This window comes from Antrostomus carolinensis, unplaced genomic scaffold (assembly GCF_000700745.2).
Source record: "Antrostomus carolinensis isolate BGI_N321 unplaced genomic scaffold, ASM70074v2 scaffold42381, whole genome shotgun sequence".
NCBI lineage: Eukaryota > Metazoa > Chordata > Aves > Caprimulgiformes > Caprimulgidae > Antrostomus > Antrostomus carolinensis.
The window spans coordinates 1-16,644 of record NW_010297078.1 but is presented as its reverse complement, the minus strand read 5'-3'; the positions used below and the strand labels follow the sequence as shown (position 1 = coordinate 16,644).

The window sequence follows — 16,644 nt, the reverse complement described above, 5'->3', positions numbered from 1 at the left end:
CTAGTGCTGTTCCTCACGTCACTTTGACTTGTCAGCTGGATACTTCTAGATGCTCCTCCACAGCCTCCTGTCAGGGCTGCTCCATCCTCCAAAGCAGGAACCCACCAAGGCCACTGAAGAGAGACCAACCCACTCATCAGTGTGGTCCTTCCCCTTCCCAAATCCCTCTCTGGTCCAGGAGAGGAACAGCAGTGCTGCCCCCCTCACCCAAAAGCTCCCCTTTGGAGGGGGAAGGGAGCCGGCAGCACAGCCTTGCTTAACAGCTCAGCAGACGACTGGGGAAGTCAGCAGTGCAGTCGTTGTGATTGGACAGATGGGAATGTTGCACCTGAGATCTCTGCACCAAGAACGCCATTTGCCAACAAACGAGGTCCCCGGCGAGTCCTGATCAGCTCCTCTTGCTGCACCCTCCCCTACACAGAACCTCACCCCACTCTGTGAGCCACTGCCTCTGACATCACGGTGCGGGGTCTTGAGGTAGACAGGGGTAGGACATCCCTGCCGACAGTACTGCTTGTAGGGAACAACACTGTCAGGAACAAAAATCCAGAAGGTGACTGAAAAAGAAAAAAGAAAAACAAACCACAAATCCCCTCAGTCAAGAGACCAGAAGAAACAACTGTGAAATAAATGACCAACACAAGAGAAATGGCCCAGCCCCACTTGAGCCTTTGTTGTCACCTTACTCAAACCAGGTCTGTCTGGGTTCTTACTTACACAGGAAACCTGGACTGACTGAAATGTCTTTTGATGTTCAAACAGTGCACCTCTCCTCCTCTCAGTAGCCTTGCTAAAAAACATGCAGAGAAGTGTGCTCAGTACCTTCACTTTTCACAGTCACGATTCACCTGCAGGTAACCCTTCTAAACACTTCCCACACAGAAACGTTACTACACCTCTGCAGAAACGGGTCACAGTGTTTCCAGCAGACCACGATCGAAAGGCTGCAAGACATTGAAACATCTGGGTACTTGTCTCTGCTAAGTCACAGTGTATTTTAACAGGCTAGATGTAGTCCAACCTCTACAGCAACTGACCCCTAAAACATTCCCATTGCCTTGGGCTTCTTATTTGTTTTTCTGTTCTAATTAAAAAGTAAAGTAAAAGTAAAAGGCAGAGTCTGAAAGCACTGAGGGTGGGGGCAGGGAGAGAAGATCATGCACATTTTAAATGAGCTTTCCTGTCATAGTCTTGTATTTTTAAGGCAGTTTATTAGTATGTCCTAACTCTGCATATAGAGAAGAGATTAATCATTTAAATGTACTTTCCATGTTGTCTGAACGCCAGCACAGAGAGGAAGACAAGCCTTTCCCATCAGTATCAGAGAGAGGAAAACTGACATGAGAGAACAAGTGCAATCAAGTACCAGCTTTAGTCCATCTGCTTGTCTGACTCCCCATCCTACCACCACAGAGAGGTCCCCAGGATGCAATCAGGTCAGAAAACAAGAGCACTGCCCACAGGTTTCCATACCAAAGGACAAGGGAACAAAAGGAGACCTTGCTGATGGGAAGGAACCCAACCAAAGCCTAAGAGTGTGCCTGAGCCACAGGACAGACTTCACCATTGTCCCCTCTCTGCCCATCTACTACCAATTCCAATCAGCCACCCCTCAGCCCTGACCTCCCGGAGTGCAGAGAAAAGGGGGGGAGCACTAATTTAAGTGCCTACCAGCTAACTGAGGGGGCAGGGTCCACTGACTGCGCGTGGGAGGCACCGCGGCCAGGCCCACACCCGCACAGGACGGCTGCCAAGCCCACGCAAACGTTTCTTCCAGCCGGTATCTCGACCACAGGGCCAGGAATTGTGCAACAGCTCTCTGGGACATTCAAACAGCAAAAACTGATTTCCAAGCATCAGTCATGTTTTGGTTAAAAACAAACTGCCCTAACATGTTCCAGACATTTGCCAGTTTTATTGCCATGAAATCTGCATGAAAGCATGGTGAGGAAATGGTCCTGCCAAATCCTGACAGGTCTCTGGGGAGGACCACAGGGCCAGGAATTGTGCAACAGCTCTCTGGGACATTCAAACAGCAAAAACTGATTTCCAAGCATCAGTCATGTTTTGGTTAAAAACAAACTGCCCTAACATGTTCCAGACATTTGCCAGTTTTATTGCCATGAAATCTGCATGAAAGCATGGTGAGGAAATGGTCCTGCCAAATCCTGACAGGTCTCTGGGGAGGAAAAACTGAAGACAGAGAACCTGCTGTGAAAAACAGCAAGCAGGAGAAAGGGAGACAGTGCTGTAACCAGGACATGGGAAAAAGAAGGGATTTCCCATGAAGAAGCTCCAAGGTGAGGGAGCCAAGAGATGAAACAGGAAACAATGAAAATTGCTTGTGAAGGACTGATTTGGTATTCTACCAAGAAGACAGGGGTAGAGCAGCTCATTTTTTCACCACTTGGAACTGAGATGCACATTTCCCTAACTCCATATCTTTAGGGACAAGTTGAAGCTTGAACTGCTGACATCACTAACACTGCTGGCATGAGAAAATTCCCTATCAGAGTTATGCAACACAGACAACATCCCTCAGGCTGTAGATCAAATGGTCTTGGGCAGCGCTAAGAACAGAGCAAGTCTTTCTTTCCCTTTCACTTCTTGGGAATCACCTAATGAAGCAGAAAACAGGCAGACAGATCCGTGACATGTTGGGTGAATAAAGAAGTAGAAAGACAGCTATTTCTCCTCCTCCCTTAAGATGATCTGTATTTGTTACATATCAGGGGAAATCAGACACTCTGCAACTGAAAACATTGTCTTCCTTAGGAAAAGCCTCAAACTCGACCTCAAATTCACAGGCCTGCACCCATGTTGAAGAAATACAGAACACAGAAATAGAAAACATCCAGAAGATCTGTCTCAATTTTCAACTTAAAGGTGTTTTACCCTTAAATAACAAGAAAATACCTAAAGGGATCAGGTATGGTGCTTCAATTCACTGGACTAGTGGAACAGTACATTAGTACAGTAACGGAATTAGGCTGGGATGTGTTCATTCTGGGCTCCAAGCACTAGGATTTCTCTTCAATCCCGGGACTCCCCCAGTGAACACTGCACTCCATTCCGTTAGAAGATGGCCTTAAGCGTCCCCTGGTCTGAACAAAGCGCTGATCCCACTCACCTCGGAAATCGCACACACGGCCCAACTACAATTCAACCGTCATTACACTCGGCAAAAAACAGACGAAAGGATCTAGGAACCCTGAACAAAATGCAGAAATCGACTGGACTTCAAGGGACGTTTCTAAAGTGGGAATCATCTGGCCTGGGAGAGGACTAATGACTTTTAGTTGTTCCCCACACAGCAGCAGGGAGAGCTTGGAAATCCTCCAGCCTGAAGAGGTCACTGCTTTCTGACAATGTGCTGTCACCCAGATACAGTGCTGTGACACTGCTGCTCTAGGGATCTGCTCGTGATTTCTGAACAATTATCAGAGAATGTGAGGAACAGAACACCTGAGGAGACTATTACCTACACTACAGGAACTTCTGACCTGGATATACCGTTGCCTTTTCAAATTTTAAACTGTTTTTTGAAAAGGGATAAGCAAATGAAAAACAAAAAAATAAACCAACCAAAACCATCAAATCACAAAACCCAAACCAACCACGCCTAAAACAATAATCAAAATAAAACAAACCCCAAAAACCCCCAAACCCACCAAGCTTCAAGGCAGACAGAGATTACTCTGTACCTTAACCACCCTTATGGCCATGCCCAGGAGCAGAAAAGCAGGTCTTTGGGGAGTAAATAGCAACTTTCTGTTTACTAGAGAAGAAACTGCAGAATCTGTTTTCCCAAGAAAACCGGGGGGGGAGGGAAGGGAAGAGGGGGGGAAGACACCTGCCTAAGGCTGAAACGCCAGGGTATCGGGCACCTGACTAGAAATTAAAATGTTCTGCTAAAATACATCAAAGATAAGCTGCCATAGCCATTTCTACCTCCTCAAGCTTCAAACCCTTCAGTTTCAGCAGGCTGGAGGAAAGGTGATTTAAGCAAGTTGCCCCTGGAAGACATAGAAGGAGATACTGTATCAGTCATTTTAAATGAGAGGAAATGAAAGCAGTCAACAGACTGAAGGAAGGTAAAGGGTAGTCTGAGCTCACAGCTTCCTGTAAATCTGGACTGAGGGGGATATTCAGGCTCACTTCAGCAAAGATGCCATTTCACGCTGGAGTGACAGGTTCCCAAGCACAACAGGGATGCTTGAAAGAGAATTAAGCAAAACCTCAACGACACGGCCAAAGTACATCTGTGCTGTAGCATATTCCATCTCAAAATGCAAAATTCCTCACAATCATTAACCAAACTCCTTCCTCCTGCAATAGCCACCAAAGTGTAAAGAACCAGGAAAAAAAGGCCACTTAAATTTCAAACTTATTCTTTTAATGTCTTAAAAAGGTAACAAGATTGCTTTCAATCTTATTAATAAATTTTATTTGGACAAGTAGAGAACAACTTGTATCACAACAGCTTTAAACAACATGATTAAAGACTGCAGCACTCCAAGGAGGCTCACAGATATGTACAGTATATGAAGAAAAAAGTTGCACCTCAGAGCTGATCATGATCAAGTTAAAAATACCTGACTTAAAGTACATGTGCTAATAAATTTCCTTTAGGTCATGACCAGCATGAAAATAATTAGGACACAGGTACTCAGCAAAGTTTTCTGCTAATGGGTACAGCAATATGCTGCATTTAAGGATTAAAATCAAATTCTAGTTTAGTGTTAGCACTGAGCCCTTAAGAGAAATCCAAATTTCTACTTTTCCCCATTTACAAACATCAAAGCTATTCCCACTTAAGGGTGTGCCCAGCTGCACACAAATCAAGTCCTTGAATGATAAAAACTTTTAGCGCTAATACTGGAGGTCTTACATCCTGGTATAAATTTGCCTTTCTGGCCATTTCATCTATCAGTTGCTACAGAAAATACTTCCTAAGTTCACTCCTCAGGAGAAACAATGCAGGTCTCTGGAAATCACATCCTTTCTACAATGAAAATGATCTGCCAATTCAAGTTTCATTTGTTCAGGAAGACAGAAGATGTAAGGCTTCGGTGGCAAAAATAATCCTCTGAGCAGTGTTTTTCTAAAGTCAAGCTGACACAGGTTTGTTTACTTTTTCTTGACTTAAAATCCCTGGTATCAGGTTTAGATAACATCCACCTGTTAAGTCTGGCAAGAAATCTCTCCTTCCAAAGAGGTTGTCCTAGATCAACCATTTTAGAAGCATTTGAGGACAGTTCGTTTAAAATTTTTTTTAATTATAGCAACATTCAGAACTTTTTAATAAGTTGATGAAGCAGTGCTCATGGCATCATCTGCAATTTTGGTACTGGCAGGATGTATGCTTGCAAAATATTTGACATCACTGTCATCGTCCATTTGAAGCGCCATAATTGTTTGCTCCACAGCTTCTTGATGAGAGTTGGCAGAATTTAGAAAATATTCTGTAAAAGAAAACGCACAAGACTTATAGGAGGAAAAGACAGCAGATACTTCAACACAAACCTCAGCATACTCTCATGAGGTTCAAAATCTCAGGAGACAGTGCACATGTATACTCAAACTGGAATATCTGAGCAGTGACACACTACACTTCTGAATAAACCCATGAAATCACCTTAAAAAAATCATTCTATGTTTCAGAGCAGAGTTGGTCTAACGGTGCTGTTAGAGCACAGAATTTCCATGGTCCTTCAGTATAAATACAAGTGTGACAGCCTCCATTACCAAAGAGGAAGAAAAAAAAAATCTGTAAGAGACTCAGAAGGAATGTGCTTATATTTGTGATGGAGGGAAGGTATCACAAAGCCATGACCATGCCACTCCATTTCACTGGCAGGTTTGCCAAATAATTATCAAACAATAAAACTAAGATAACATGAAATAAGAGGGGAAGAAGTTCCAACATCTGACAGTTTTCATGAACTACACAACACAAGTCGCATAAAAGCAAAATAACTACAAACAGCTCACAGGAAGGGCAATTTAGATTTCAGATTTTAAAACTTCTAAACTTATTTTTTAAAATCTGCCTTTCATAATCTATCCACCATCCCTAAACATACAGACAACCTCTGTGAGGCAGGGACTACCTGTATTATAAGCTTACATGGTAGCCATACGGAATGGAGGTGTACCATCCAGGTGGGGAACACAAAAATAATGAGGACAACAACAAAAACACCAATATGACATGATAACGGGAAGAACAGTGACAGCCTTGGCACAGTTAACAGAGGATAAATTACTGCACATCAGCTGATCCATCTTAACTGTCTACATGTACTTACTCAGAGTCTCCACCCAGCATGCACAAGACAGCTAGTAATAGCCTAGTGCTTACTGTGTTGGCATCCTTTGTGTTGCCTCATGTTCTGAACATTTTGCATTTTTCTTCACACTTTCTATGCTAGAAACAGCAGTCCTCAAGCCAGTGTATGGTTTTGAGGAAGAAAGTGATTAGAACTGGACAAAGTATTCCAAGTGTGGACACTCTGCTGGTTTACAAAATAGCATAACATTTCTAATGCTATTTTCCTTTACAGTGCTTTGGAATCTGAGCACTGCTGGCTCTTCCGACACCTGCTATGCACTAGGGATGCTTTCCTAAGCAAAGTCTGCAATTTGAAAGCTGCACATCTAATTTCCCCGAAGAGACTCCAAAGAAACTTTCTTCCCACTGCTACCATAAAATATAAAAACCAAAAAGCAGCCATCTCTTCTCCCCCAGTGAGAAAACAGATGGTGGATTTATATGGAAGGATTTTTCTTTTTGATCCTTATTACACAGAACAGATTTTTTTTTTTTACCAGATAAAAGGCACTGCTCAACAACTTCACAGTTGCTAGTTGTTCATTTGTGCTTTCTGTGCCCTGATGGCACTCCATGAACTAGCTCATTTGGGGAAAATGGTACATAAACCAGGCTGGTATATAAGAAAGAACTCTTATTTATCCAGCCTTACACAACAGTGACCCTGATACCACAAGATTCAAGGTTTTACCTCAGCCAAGGTAACATTCTACACCAAAGAGACTGTAAAAGCAAGAGCAAGCTACATCTGATGATTTTTCTTTCCCAGCTTACTATAGGAGATGGAGGGACAAAAGGATATGCAGTCAGCCCACTGCAACTCTTTCTGACCACTAACCTTTCTCTAAAAGAGTTTGCTTTAACGTTTTTGCAAGCAGGACTCGAACATTTGGAACCCTGTCAGATGCCAAGTGTAGCAAGTGTGGCAACAGATGCACAGCAAACTGGTCCATGGGCAGGCAGTCGTCTTCACTGATAGTCTGGCAAGAATACAGAAGCAATTTTATTAGATTTCAGCACAGTGAAGATAAAATCCCAACACATAATCAGAGCTGACAATTGTGCTATTACCTTCATAGCACAAATATGATAAGTAGTATCCACAAAGTCTTAAAATACAGTACAATACTTCCTAGCACAAGGATGCGCACAATGAAACAAGTCAGGGTTGAGGAAATTCAGGCTCAGTTAGAAACCCACTTTATTTTGTATGAAGTCTGGCAACTTCCTTATTTTTATTGTTGTTTTGTTGTTTGGGTTTTTTTTTTTTAAATCACCGTATCATTTGAAAACCGGGAAGAAAAGTAAAAGACCTTCCCAATCCTTTTTAAGATTGGTTTGGTCTTTGTTTTAACTAGGTACTATATTAAAACAAGAATGGTCCATCTCAATAAACATCCATTGTACCGAAACATGTTTCTCTAAATAAGCTCAAAGCTCACGTTTCTCCAAATACTTCAAAGAACTGTCCCAGTTGGGCAGCAGTCATTTTAGCTTCCAGTCTGCACCTCTGCTACAGCCTCCAAATGTGACCATTTCCTTAGGACCCCAGCTAGTTGCAACTCTTCTGCTTAATTTGCTCAGAATATGTTGGTTTTGACCAAGCTACACTAGCTGGCTAAGGAGGTATAGGCAACTCCTAGCACTTGATTTCTAAAGAGTAACCCAAAAAAGTGTTAGACTGCTGCAGCATATTATAAAAATCTCACTTCATTCTGAGTAACAAAGCACCTTCCCATGTCAGGGATTATTTTTCTATGCTTTTATTTTACACACAACATCAGATCTGACAGCCTGACGTTAATAAGCTAAGCTAAAGATGCATGCAAGCTCATCTATGAATGGAGCAACACTGAAGAAGGCAGCCAAGAGACCTATTCCCTTGGAAACAAAGTTATCAAATATTCATGAAAATAGTGTCAATAGAAGCTCAAGAGTTCCAGTTGCTATCCTCCCCCCCTTAATTCTTACCACCACCATCCCCTGCAAAACTAAAAAAGATGAACAAAAAGACATTTCACCTGGCAAATAAAGACAAAAGTTTGCCGACCAGACCATTTGCGGCATCTACAGAACTTTTCAACAAGTTCATTCATGAGGTCTACCACGAAGGTTGATGTTGAAGCCATGTACAGCTTTTTTACCATTTCACTAACCTTGAGGAAATGAGAAGACAAAAAAATAAATACAAAAGTTACTTCTGACCACCAACCCACAGAAGTTTGAAATCCTGAATTTACTGAGATTGCTTTACCAGCTTGTAAGAAATCCAACGGACAGACGACACTTTGTCTGCACAGAGGCTGAAAGCAATAGGTCGCAAGTAGTCATAAATGTCTCTGGCACTATACAGATCCAGAAGCAAGATCAGTTGCCTACAAGATGGAAGATGAACCAGAGTACATAATAAGAAGAAAGGTAGTAGCTTTAACTATAAACATTACTATTTATATTACAACACTTGTCAAATATGCAATGTGGACATAATAAAGTTACTGAAAAGTAAAATAATCTATTTTTTCAATGCCATCAGTTTGATATGGGTCACTTGGGAATTTTAAATTGCCACTTATTCACAATAATGGCAAAATGCTGCATGAGCTCAAAGAATGAAGAACTAGGGGATAGGCAAGGGAACCAAGCTTGCATGTACAAGGCAGGGATCCTGCTAATGGCCACAATGTCCATCCAGCACAGTGATCCACCTGTGAATGACACAGCAGTGTGCACGTACACTTGAATACCTGGTAAAGACATCTCACACATATAACACATGTACAGCTACAAAGCAATTACTCTGACATAGTTTGGTAAGTCTTCTCAATCACTTAAGTACACGGATTTATCAAATCAATAAACATCCTCTACTTCAGAGCATACTACTGGACAACTAAAGAAATTAGCAGTTGTCTTCAATTCATGTGTTGATTAAGATTTCAGCAGTTCAGTTGCCGACACTAGCACGTGTCACAAATGGCAGAAAGTGTGTCGAAAGACGTGGCATGTTACAAGCAGCTGATTGAACATCTCCATACCAGCAGTAACAGTAAATGATTTGCAGGTATTAAATCAAAACAACACTTAAACGTAGCAAAAAACTATCATAATGTCACGACCAGTTGTTAAACTAGGTCTCTCAAAATTTAATTCAAAAGATACACCGTAATTAGTTATTACTATATGCTCATTTCATCATGTCTGCTAGAGAAGCCCTGGTTGCACAGTCTTTCCTCACGGGGTAGTGCTGCAGCCTTGATCATCCGGGTGGCCCTCTGCTGAACTTGTTCCAGTTTATCAGCATCTTTCCTGTATTGGTACAGATGCATTAGTCCAGGATTGTGCTGTCAGAACATAATGCTGGCTCTTGTTCAGCTCACTCTCCTCCATGATACTCTGGGCCTCTCCAGCAGAGCTGTTCCCAGGGCAGCCAGTCCTCAGTTGGTCTCACTGTCAGAGGCTTTTCCTTCCCACGCACAGGACTTGGCATCTCTCCCTTGCTGAATTTCGTAAGCCTTTTCCGCTAGCTTTCCTGAGCAACTTGACCCTTCAGAGACGCCTCCCACAGCAGCCCACCTACCAGTTCCATGAAAAAGCCAAAGTCTGCCCAGATGAAGTCCAAGGTCACTACTTTGCTACTTATTTTCTTTACTCCCCTCAGGATCTTAATCTCCTCTGTTTCATGGTCATGAATTCAGTCTACCCATCAAATACAGCAACTTGAAGTCAAACTGCTAGAACACTTGTATTGACTTCAAGAGCAACCAGATATGGTCTTCTCTTTTGGCAGCTTCTTTTTTATAGGAGGGTAATGTTTTCAACATATGGTGATGGAAAAAGACATTCAAATTCTGTCCTGGTTTTTAGCTGGAACAGAGCTGGGTTTCTTTTCAGTAGCTAGAATAGTGCTGTGTTTTGCTTTCAGCCTGGGATTTGTTATGAGGGAAACACTGATAACACACCAGTGTTTGCATTTTTGTCGCTGGAAGTGAAGGACTTCAAGTTCTGTTAGTCCACAAGCACAAGATCGAAGGGGGCAAGGAATATTTAAATTAATAAGCTAAACTGGCCTTTGGATATGCCAGTGGGGTATTCCATATCATATCACATCATGTCCAGTATATTAGTGAGGGTCTCTTCCTCTTTTCTCTCTCTCAGGCTCTCGCTCTTCCAGGATTGCGGTTTCGGTTTGGGATTGTCTCTCCTTCGGGATCGTTATCTGGGAACGGGCCGGGCTTGGTTGGCAGGTGGTGAGCAGTTGCACTGTGTATCACTTATTTGCATATTTTGTTACTGTTGTTATTAGCACTACTATTTTAATATTAGTATTATTTTAAGTTTTCTTTTATTTCTGTTATTAAATTGTTCTTATCTCAACCTATGAAAGTGTCCTTACCCTTGCCCCCCAGTCCTCTCCCCTGTCCACTGGGGGTGGGGAAGAAGTGGGTGAACGGCTGTGTTGGCTGTTTGGCAAGAGCTGGCCCAGTGAAACTATCACAAGTTCCAACTCAGAATTCTAAGTGATAAACAACTACTGGGAATTTTTAAGCAAGAGTGACTAGTGCAAGATGATAAGGACTATGCACTAATTAAAAATTAAATGAAGAATGAAACTGTAAAACATCCATTCTACAATTTTAGCCTTATAAAATATCCTCAACAATAAAAACAAGCATCCAGAAAATGACATACTCAGCCAGCTCAGCACGGAAACGCCAGTTCCTGCTGTTATCGGTCACTAGGAATTCCTGAAGCTGATAAAGATACTCTCGTCTTTTGTCAAGATGGAGAAGCTGTAACAGCAAATATAAACTTACATAAAGAAATGTAGGCTACAATCAGCAGATAGAACAAGAGCTCTAAAATACAATTAATAAAACACTTGTTTTTATTTAGAAAAAAAAAACAACCCTCTTTAGCAATAGTGTTGCTTTCTTGGGCTAAACCCGGTCATGCTTAAATCCGTAAAATCACACGGGGCATTACTAAAAACAAAATCTGATCTAGTCTAATCTGATCTGTCTACTTTTACTCTAGGAAACAAGAGAGGTAAACCATAAGTAAGTAAAAAGTATTTATTTTAGAAGTTTTATGATTTGTGTCTTTCAGCTCCAAAAATGAGGCAGTGTCAAAGAAAAACCCCTAAAGAAATTTGAGAAGTAAGCTGTGTATAGATGCTAGAGCCATCAAAAAACTTAACACCATCCACTGGCACCTACATAGTGAATAAACATGCACAACCAACCAGGCTCTTCAGAGAAAAGAAAGTATCAGCAACACAGATCTCTCCTGCAAAATATACTCTGGTATTCAACAGACATCTGTATGGATTCCCACAAAGAATGATACCAGTGTCATGTTAAAAGGCAAGTGCATACAAAGAAATGAAGCAAAATACCTAATGGCACTTGGCCAGAGTTGAACACCAACATACCTTCAGAAAGTCATGCAAGTGTTTAAGCACACCTATCCTGACTTCATCTAGATCTTTTAAAAAGCCATTGAAGACAGGAACTAAATCTCCAGCTGTAAGCTGGTCTCCAAGGATGACGGCAAGTTCATGTATGGAAAACGCTAGTGTCCGCCGAACCTTCCACTGCGAAATGAACAAGTAAATAAATCTGATTGATGCATCATCTGAAGCGCTCTATTTTAACTTGAGGGTCAGTATCCAAGCTGGACTCCCAGCAGGCTACAGTACTTACAAATACATGCAACAGTGTCTCATGTAACAATTGAAGATGAAATTGGAAATTTTAAAAAAAGAAAAGGAAGGAGAAAGCAAATGATGCAGTATCACTTCTTCCGCCTGCACATCAAGGAACTAGGCAAAGAGAAGTAATGAAAATATTTTACTTTTCCAGGTGTCAGAAAGGAAATTAGTATTCCTGACATCAGTACTCTTCCACACGTTACCCTTTGATTTAAATTCTTTCAGGTAAATTAGTTCCATACCACTACTCTCTCACTCATTTTATTTATCAAACAGAGTAAGAATATATATCCTACAATATTTCAGCTGGCACATTTTAGCTTCCATAATAGGTAAAGTTTCACCCACACCGAGTGCCCAGCAGTCCAGTGACCAGTAGAGCTTTTACTCACCCTAGATTGAGCAGGCACTGCTTCAATGGAGTTACTATTTCAAATAAGTCTTTTTAAAAATCAAATAGCATCTATTCTTTAGCCAGCACTTTGCAATTAGCACTGTTTTTAGGGTACTGTTCTTTTGCCCTAGTTTGGTGATTCAATCTTAATTCAGTCTAGACTGGTGATAAACTCTGGACAGTTTTGAATACAGGGTAATTTGTTTTTACCTATTTTTTAGCTGGTTGTTTTTAATGGCTGCAAAAGACTTTGGAAAATATGAGCAATACCCATATATAAAATCACTCACTACACTGAGAACTGCTGCTCTGACATAGCAAGCAGCAAGTTCAAGAGAGGTGAAACAGTCTGAGAATGTTTGGGGAAAAAAAAAAAAAAAAAAAAAAAAAAAAAAAACCCCCCAAAAAAAAAAAAAAAAAAAAAAAAAAAGAGCATCTCCAAAAAAGGAAACAGAGGACTGGGAAACAACTGGAAATCAACAGTAAGGTGCACAAAGCTACCTCCTTACCACCTGACAACAAGGAAAATGCTGCTATTTCCAGTATTTATTTTTAAAACAGCAGTGCTGCATGGTGATAGTGATGTTATTCCCTTATGACTGACTGGATGCAGCACCAAAAGGCCACCAAAATGCCTGGTGTGAGGATGACTCACTGAGCTCCAGACATGCCTGCAGGGCATATGTCTGCTCATGCCCAGCAGCACAGAACAAATCTCATACCCATGAGAATCCCAAGCACTGCCATAAGATCTCAAGTGAGCAGAGGAAATCTGAGACCTCTCCTCACATTCCCACTGGAGATCCACCTCCCACTCAAACTGCCCCATTTCCTCACTACCTGAGCACCACACACACCCAGCTCCTTCTGAGACAACAGTTAAACTTGCAACCATTATACAAATAACTAATATCAGTGATGGAGAGCTCCACGTAACAAGCTGAGCAACTCAACACCCAGTAAACGAGACCCCATCATAAGCTGATCATTCATTGTCACATCATGAAAGTTCAGATCAGTCACTGTCAAAGCTTCTTGAGCTTACCTGCATGTCAGATGCCAGCGTCTCATAGGTATCTTTCAAACAGTGCCAATTCTGTCTGCCTAGCGTAAGTGCCACACCAGGCAGGCTGTAGGCACAGTGCTTGGCAATCTCTGTATCAACTGTTTGTGCACGAGATGGATCGGTCATTGATAAATACTGATCCAGCAAGGCTTGAGGTACAACATCCTACAACAAGAAAAGGGTAGAGTGTTTACATGATTTTCAATAAATTCTCATAAGGCTTACTGAAATTCCAGGGCACACTGTCAGAACAACATTTTTTCCCCCACAACTATAGAGTATTATATTTAATTACTTAATTAAGGTTTTGTATTTCGTAAGTTCCACCAAAAGTTCCACAGAAACAATGACATGACTGGGGGCTATCTGAAAATATACAGACCAACGTTAGCAGCTGAGTGGGTGGATCACCATCTACTTAGGCAGACCAGGAAATTAAGAGACTACATTCTACCTTTCTACAAACATTCAGGCTTGAAGGCTGTGAAAATTGGCCATTTTAACTCATCCATAAAAACAGGCAGAATAGCAAATGATAACACTCGCTCAAAAATAATTTCCCTATTTCTCTCAAAGTCTTGGGGAGGTAAGGAGAAGAAAACTAAATTAAAATGCCTCAAGGAGGGGGGAAAGGAGAGAGGGGAGGGTATAATGTGTTCAATATTGCTTCCAAACTCCCTGAATAGACAGCAGAAAGGAAAAGGCTTCTCCAGAGACAGAGAGATCTCAAGTGAACAAACAATGCTTCTCTCCCCTGAGAAACTAAAGCATCTAAACTAAAATTATTTGAAAACCTCTTTGCGTTGACTTAAACACTGTCTTTGCTTCAGCTGTTGTCAGTTTATCTCAGGCACTGACTCTGCCCAAGGCAGTGCCCAAGAGCATTTCCCTAACACAGCTGCTCAATAGCTCATCTCATGTAAGCAACGAGGGACTGGGGTTCCCACTGAAGGACTCACACTGGTGCAGTGGGGCATACTGAATACTGAACTCTGTAACAACAAACATTTAATTCCTTTTGGGAAGAAAATAACAAAGAGATAGTTCAGCTCAATGAAACACTTTCACAACTTTTCTGCAAAAACCTATCATGGCATGGGGGCAGTTCCACTCAAAACATTTAACAAAAAATCCTGTTTGCTCAATAAACTAATTACCATTACAGGATAGTTTCTGTAGAAAATGAAAACAAATGAAACCAGAGCCTCAAAGTCTACGACAACCATTACCTCATGTCAAAAAATTCTGTAATCTCTTATACATAATTAAAACAGAAGCAACTGCTGAATGAAGCCATTATCTCTGGAAATATGGAGTGTTTTAAAACTATTTATTTAAGAGTTTTCCCATATTTAATAGAAAGTACCTTATATCAGAAATGTCTGAATGAAACACAAAAGAAATCCTCATATACATAAAAAAAAAAATCTACTTATCCAATACATGTAGGAAAAACTGAAGTCACTTTTACCTGTACTTTGGATTTTCTTTCTTCTTCAGGGCTGAAACTACTGTTGGTGCTCAAATCTGAATCATTATGAATATAGTGAAGTGTAGAATCCATATTCTATGAAAAAAGAAAAAGAAAAATCACATAAAATACACTCAAGAATTAAACACAAAACAAATGTCAACATCAACAAGTGCTGTCCTCACCTCAGGAATACATGCTTTAATATCAAATACAATTTTGCTACAACCTGAAGTCGAAAGGTCTGTAAGATAAATCTTTCTGCTTTCAATTTCAAACACAGGCTCCTCTTATTCCACTGCATTTTTGGTTCTTATGGAATAAAAATCACAGGAGAGGAGTACCTCTGAGACTGCACTAAGGAAAATGCAAGTAACATATGGATTAGTTACATTTCAAGGGAAAATGAGAACATGTGTAGCGGATTTTGTTGGATTTGTTGCTTTGGATTTGTGCTAAAAAAAGGTCAAAACAAAGTCACCCTCACACTTAGGAGTAGAAACTGATGAGACTGACACTGTTGCTCCTTTCCTAGAGATTAGTATTCTATAATCTTCTCTACAGATGAGCTTCACCTTATAATACAGAGTCCTAATGGACCATAGGCTGCTGACACTAGTAAGTGTAATTAACTGTTCTCAGCAGTTCTATTTACATAAATTTTAGCAATCATTCAAGCATGTTGGCTACATATCTGGGCCTTGAAGATACGGACTGAGCAGCAGAGGTTTGATATGCTATGATAAACTGTTCTGCTGAGGGGATGCACTACCACATTCGATACCAGCAGAGTTCCCCAAACGCAATGAACTTTGCATAATCAGCTGTGCATTTCAAGCAGTACGTGATGAATATCTGAGAAGTCAATCAGGCTGCTGTGTGGTAGAACAGGACAAAGGCATTTTTGATAGATAGGAGCCAAGGTATCTATTCACAGACGCTGCAGGGTAAGCTCTCAGGGTCAACACAAGCACCAAGAACATGCCTACTCTACCAGCTGTTCAGATCAGTTTGACAATTAGAATTGCAAGCAAACTAAGCTTCTTCAAAAAAGCCTCTAGGATACCACCTGTCTTCCTTGGTGTGACTTCAGACAGTTACTTTTTTCCTCTTCCATGATCTCCTCTCATCTAAGTATTGGGCTGTAATTTTAGTCGCTGAGGTATAATTACAGGTGATGAAGAACAGGCAGAGCTGTGAGGCAATTGCATATCACTGGCACAGCAGCCCAAGTCACTTGTCAGGCTTATCAGGCAGCAGTAAGAAGGCGGCAAAGAGCCGAGGAAAGAACAGATCTGCAAGTGACTCTGTAACTCCAGCAGCATACAACTCCAACTACAAAACCTCCAGAGGCTCTGAAAACCATCTCTGCAGGATTTGAGCTTGTCAGTCAATTCTTTGCTCCTGTTTAGCCCTTTTTTTTTTTTTCCCCAGAAAGAGAACATGTTCAGCACTGCCAGAGTCACCAGCTTCACCCTCCTTCAAATCAAGAAATTATGAGGCAGCCAGTACAACCCAGACACAGTGCTTTCCATGAGTTGCCAAGGTACATGGGACTAGAGACTATTCATCCAGTCTGATACAATAAAAATGAAAAGACTCCATCTCACATTCTCTGCTACCTCATCTCTAAAAGGCTAAGTTAATAATAATAATAATAATAATAATA

The 16,644-nt window shown here is 41.1% G+C and overlaps 1 protein-coding gene across 1 annotated transcript; it reads right to left on the bottom strand.

Moving 5' to 3' along the window:
• Positions 1-4,389: 4,389 nt before the first annotated feature.
• LOC104519307 (serine/threonine-protein phosphatase 4 regulatory subunit 1) lies at positions 4,390-15,071 on the bottom strand (the record flags this gene model as incomplete). The annotated part of the gene is made up of 8 exons (XM_010178472.1): positions 4,390-5,465; positions 7,173-7,314; positions 8,356-8,490; positions 8,589-8,709; positions 11,024-11,124; positions 11,766-11,927; positions 13,484-13,669; positions 14,976-15,071. Coding segments are annotated over 8 exons (1,107 nt in total), but the record flags the coding sequence as incomplete, so codon positions are not given.
• Positions 15,072-16,644: the final 1,573 nt, after the last annotated feature.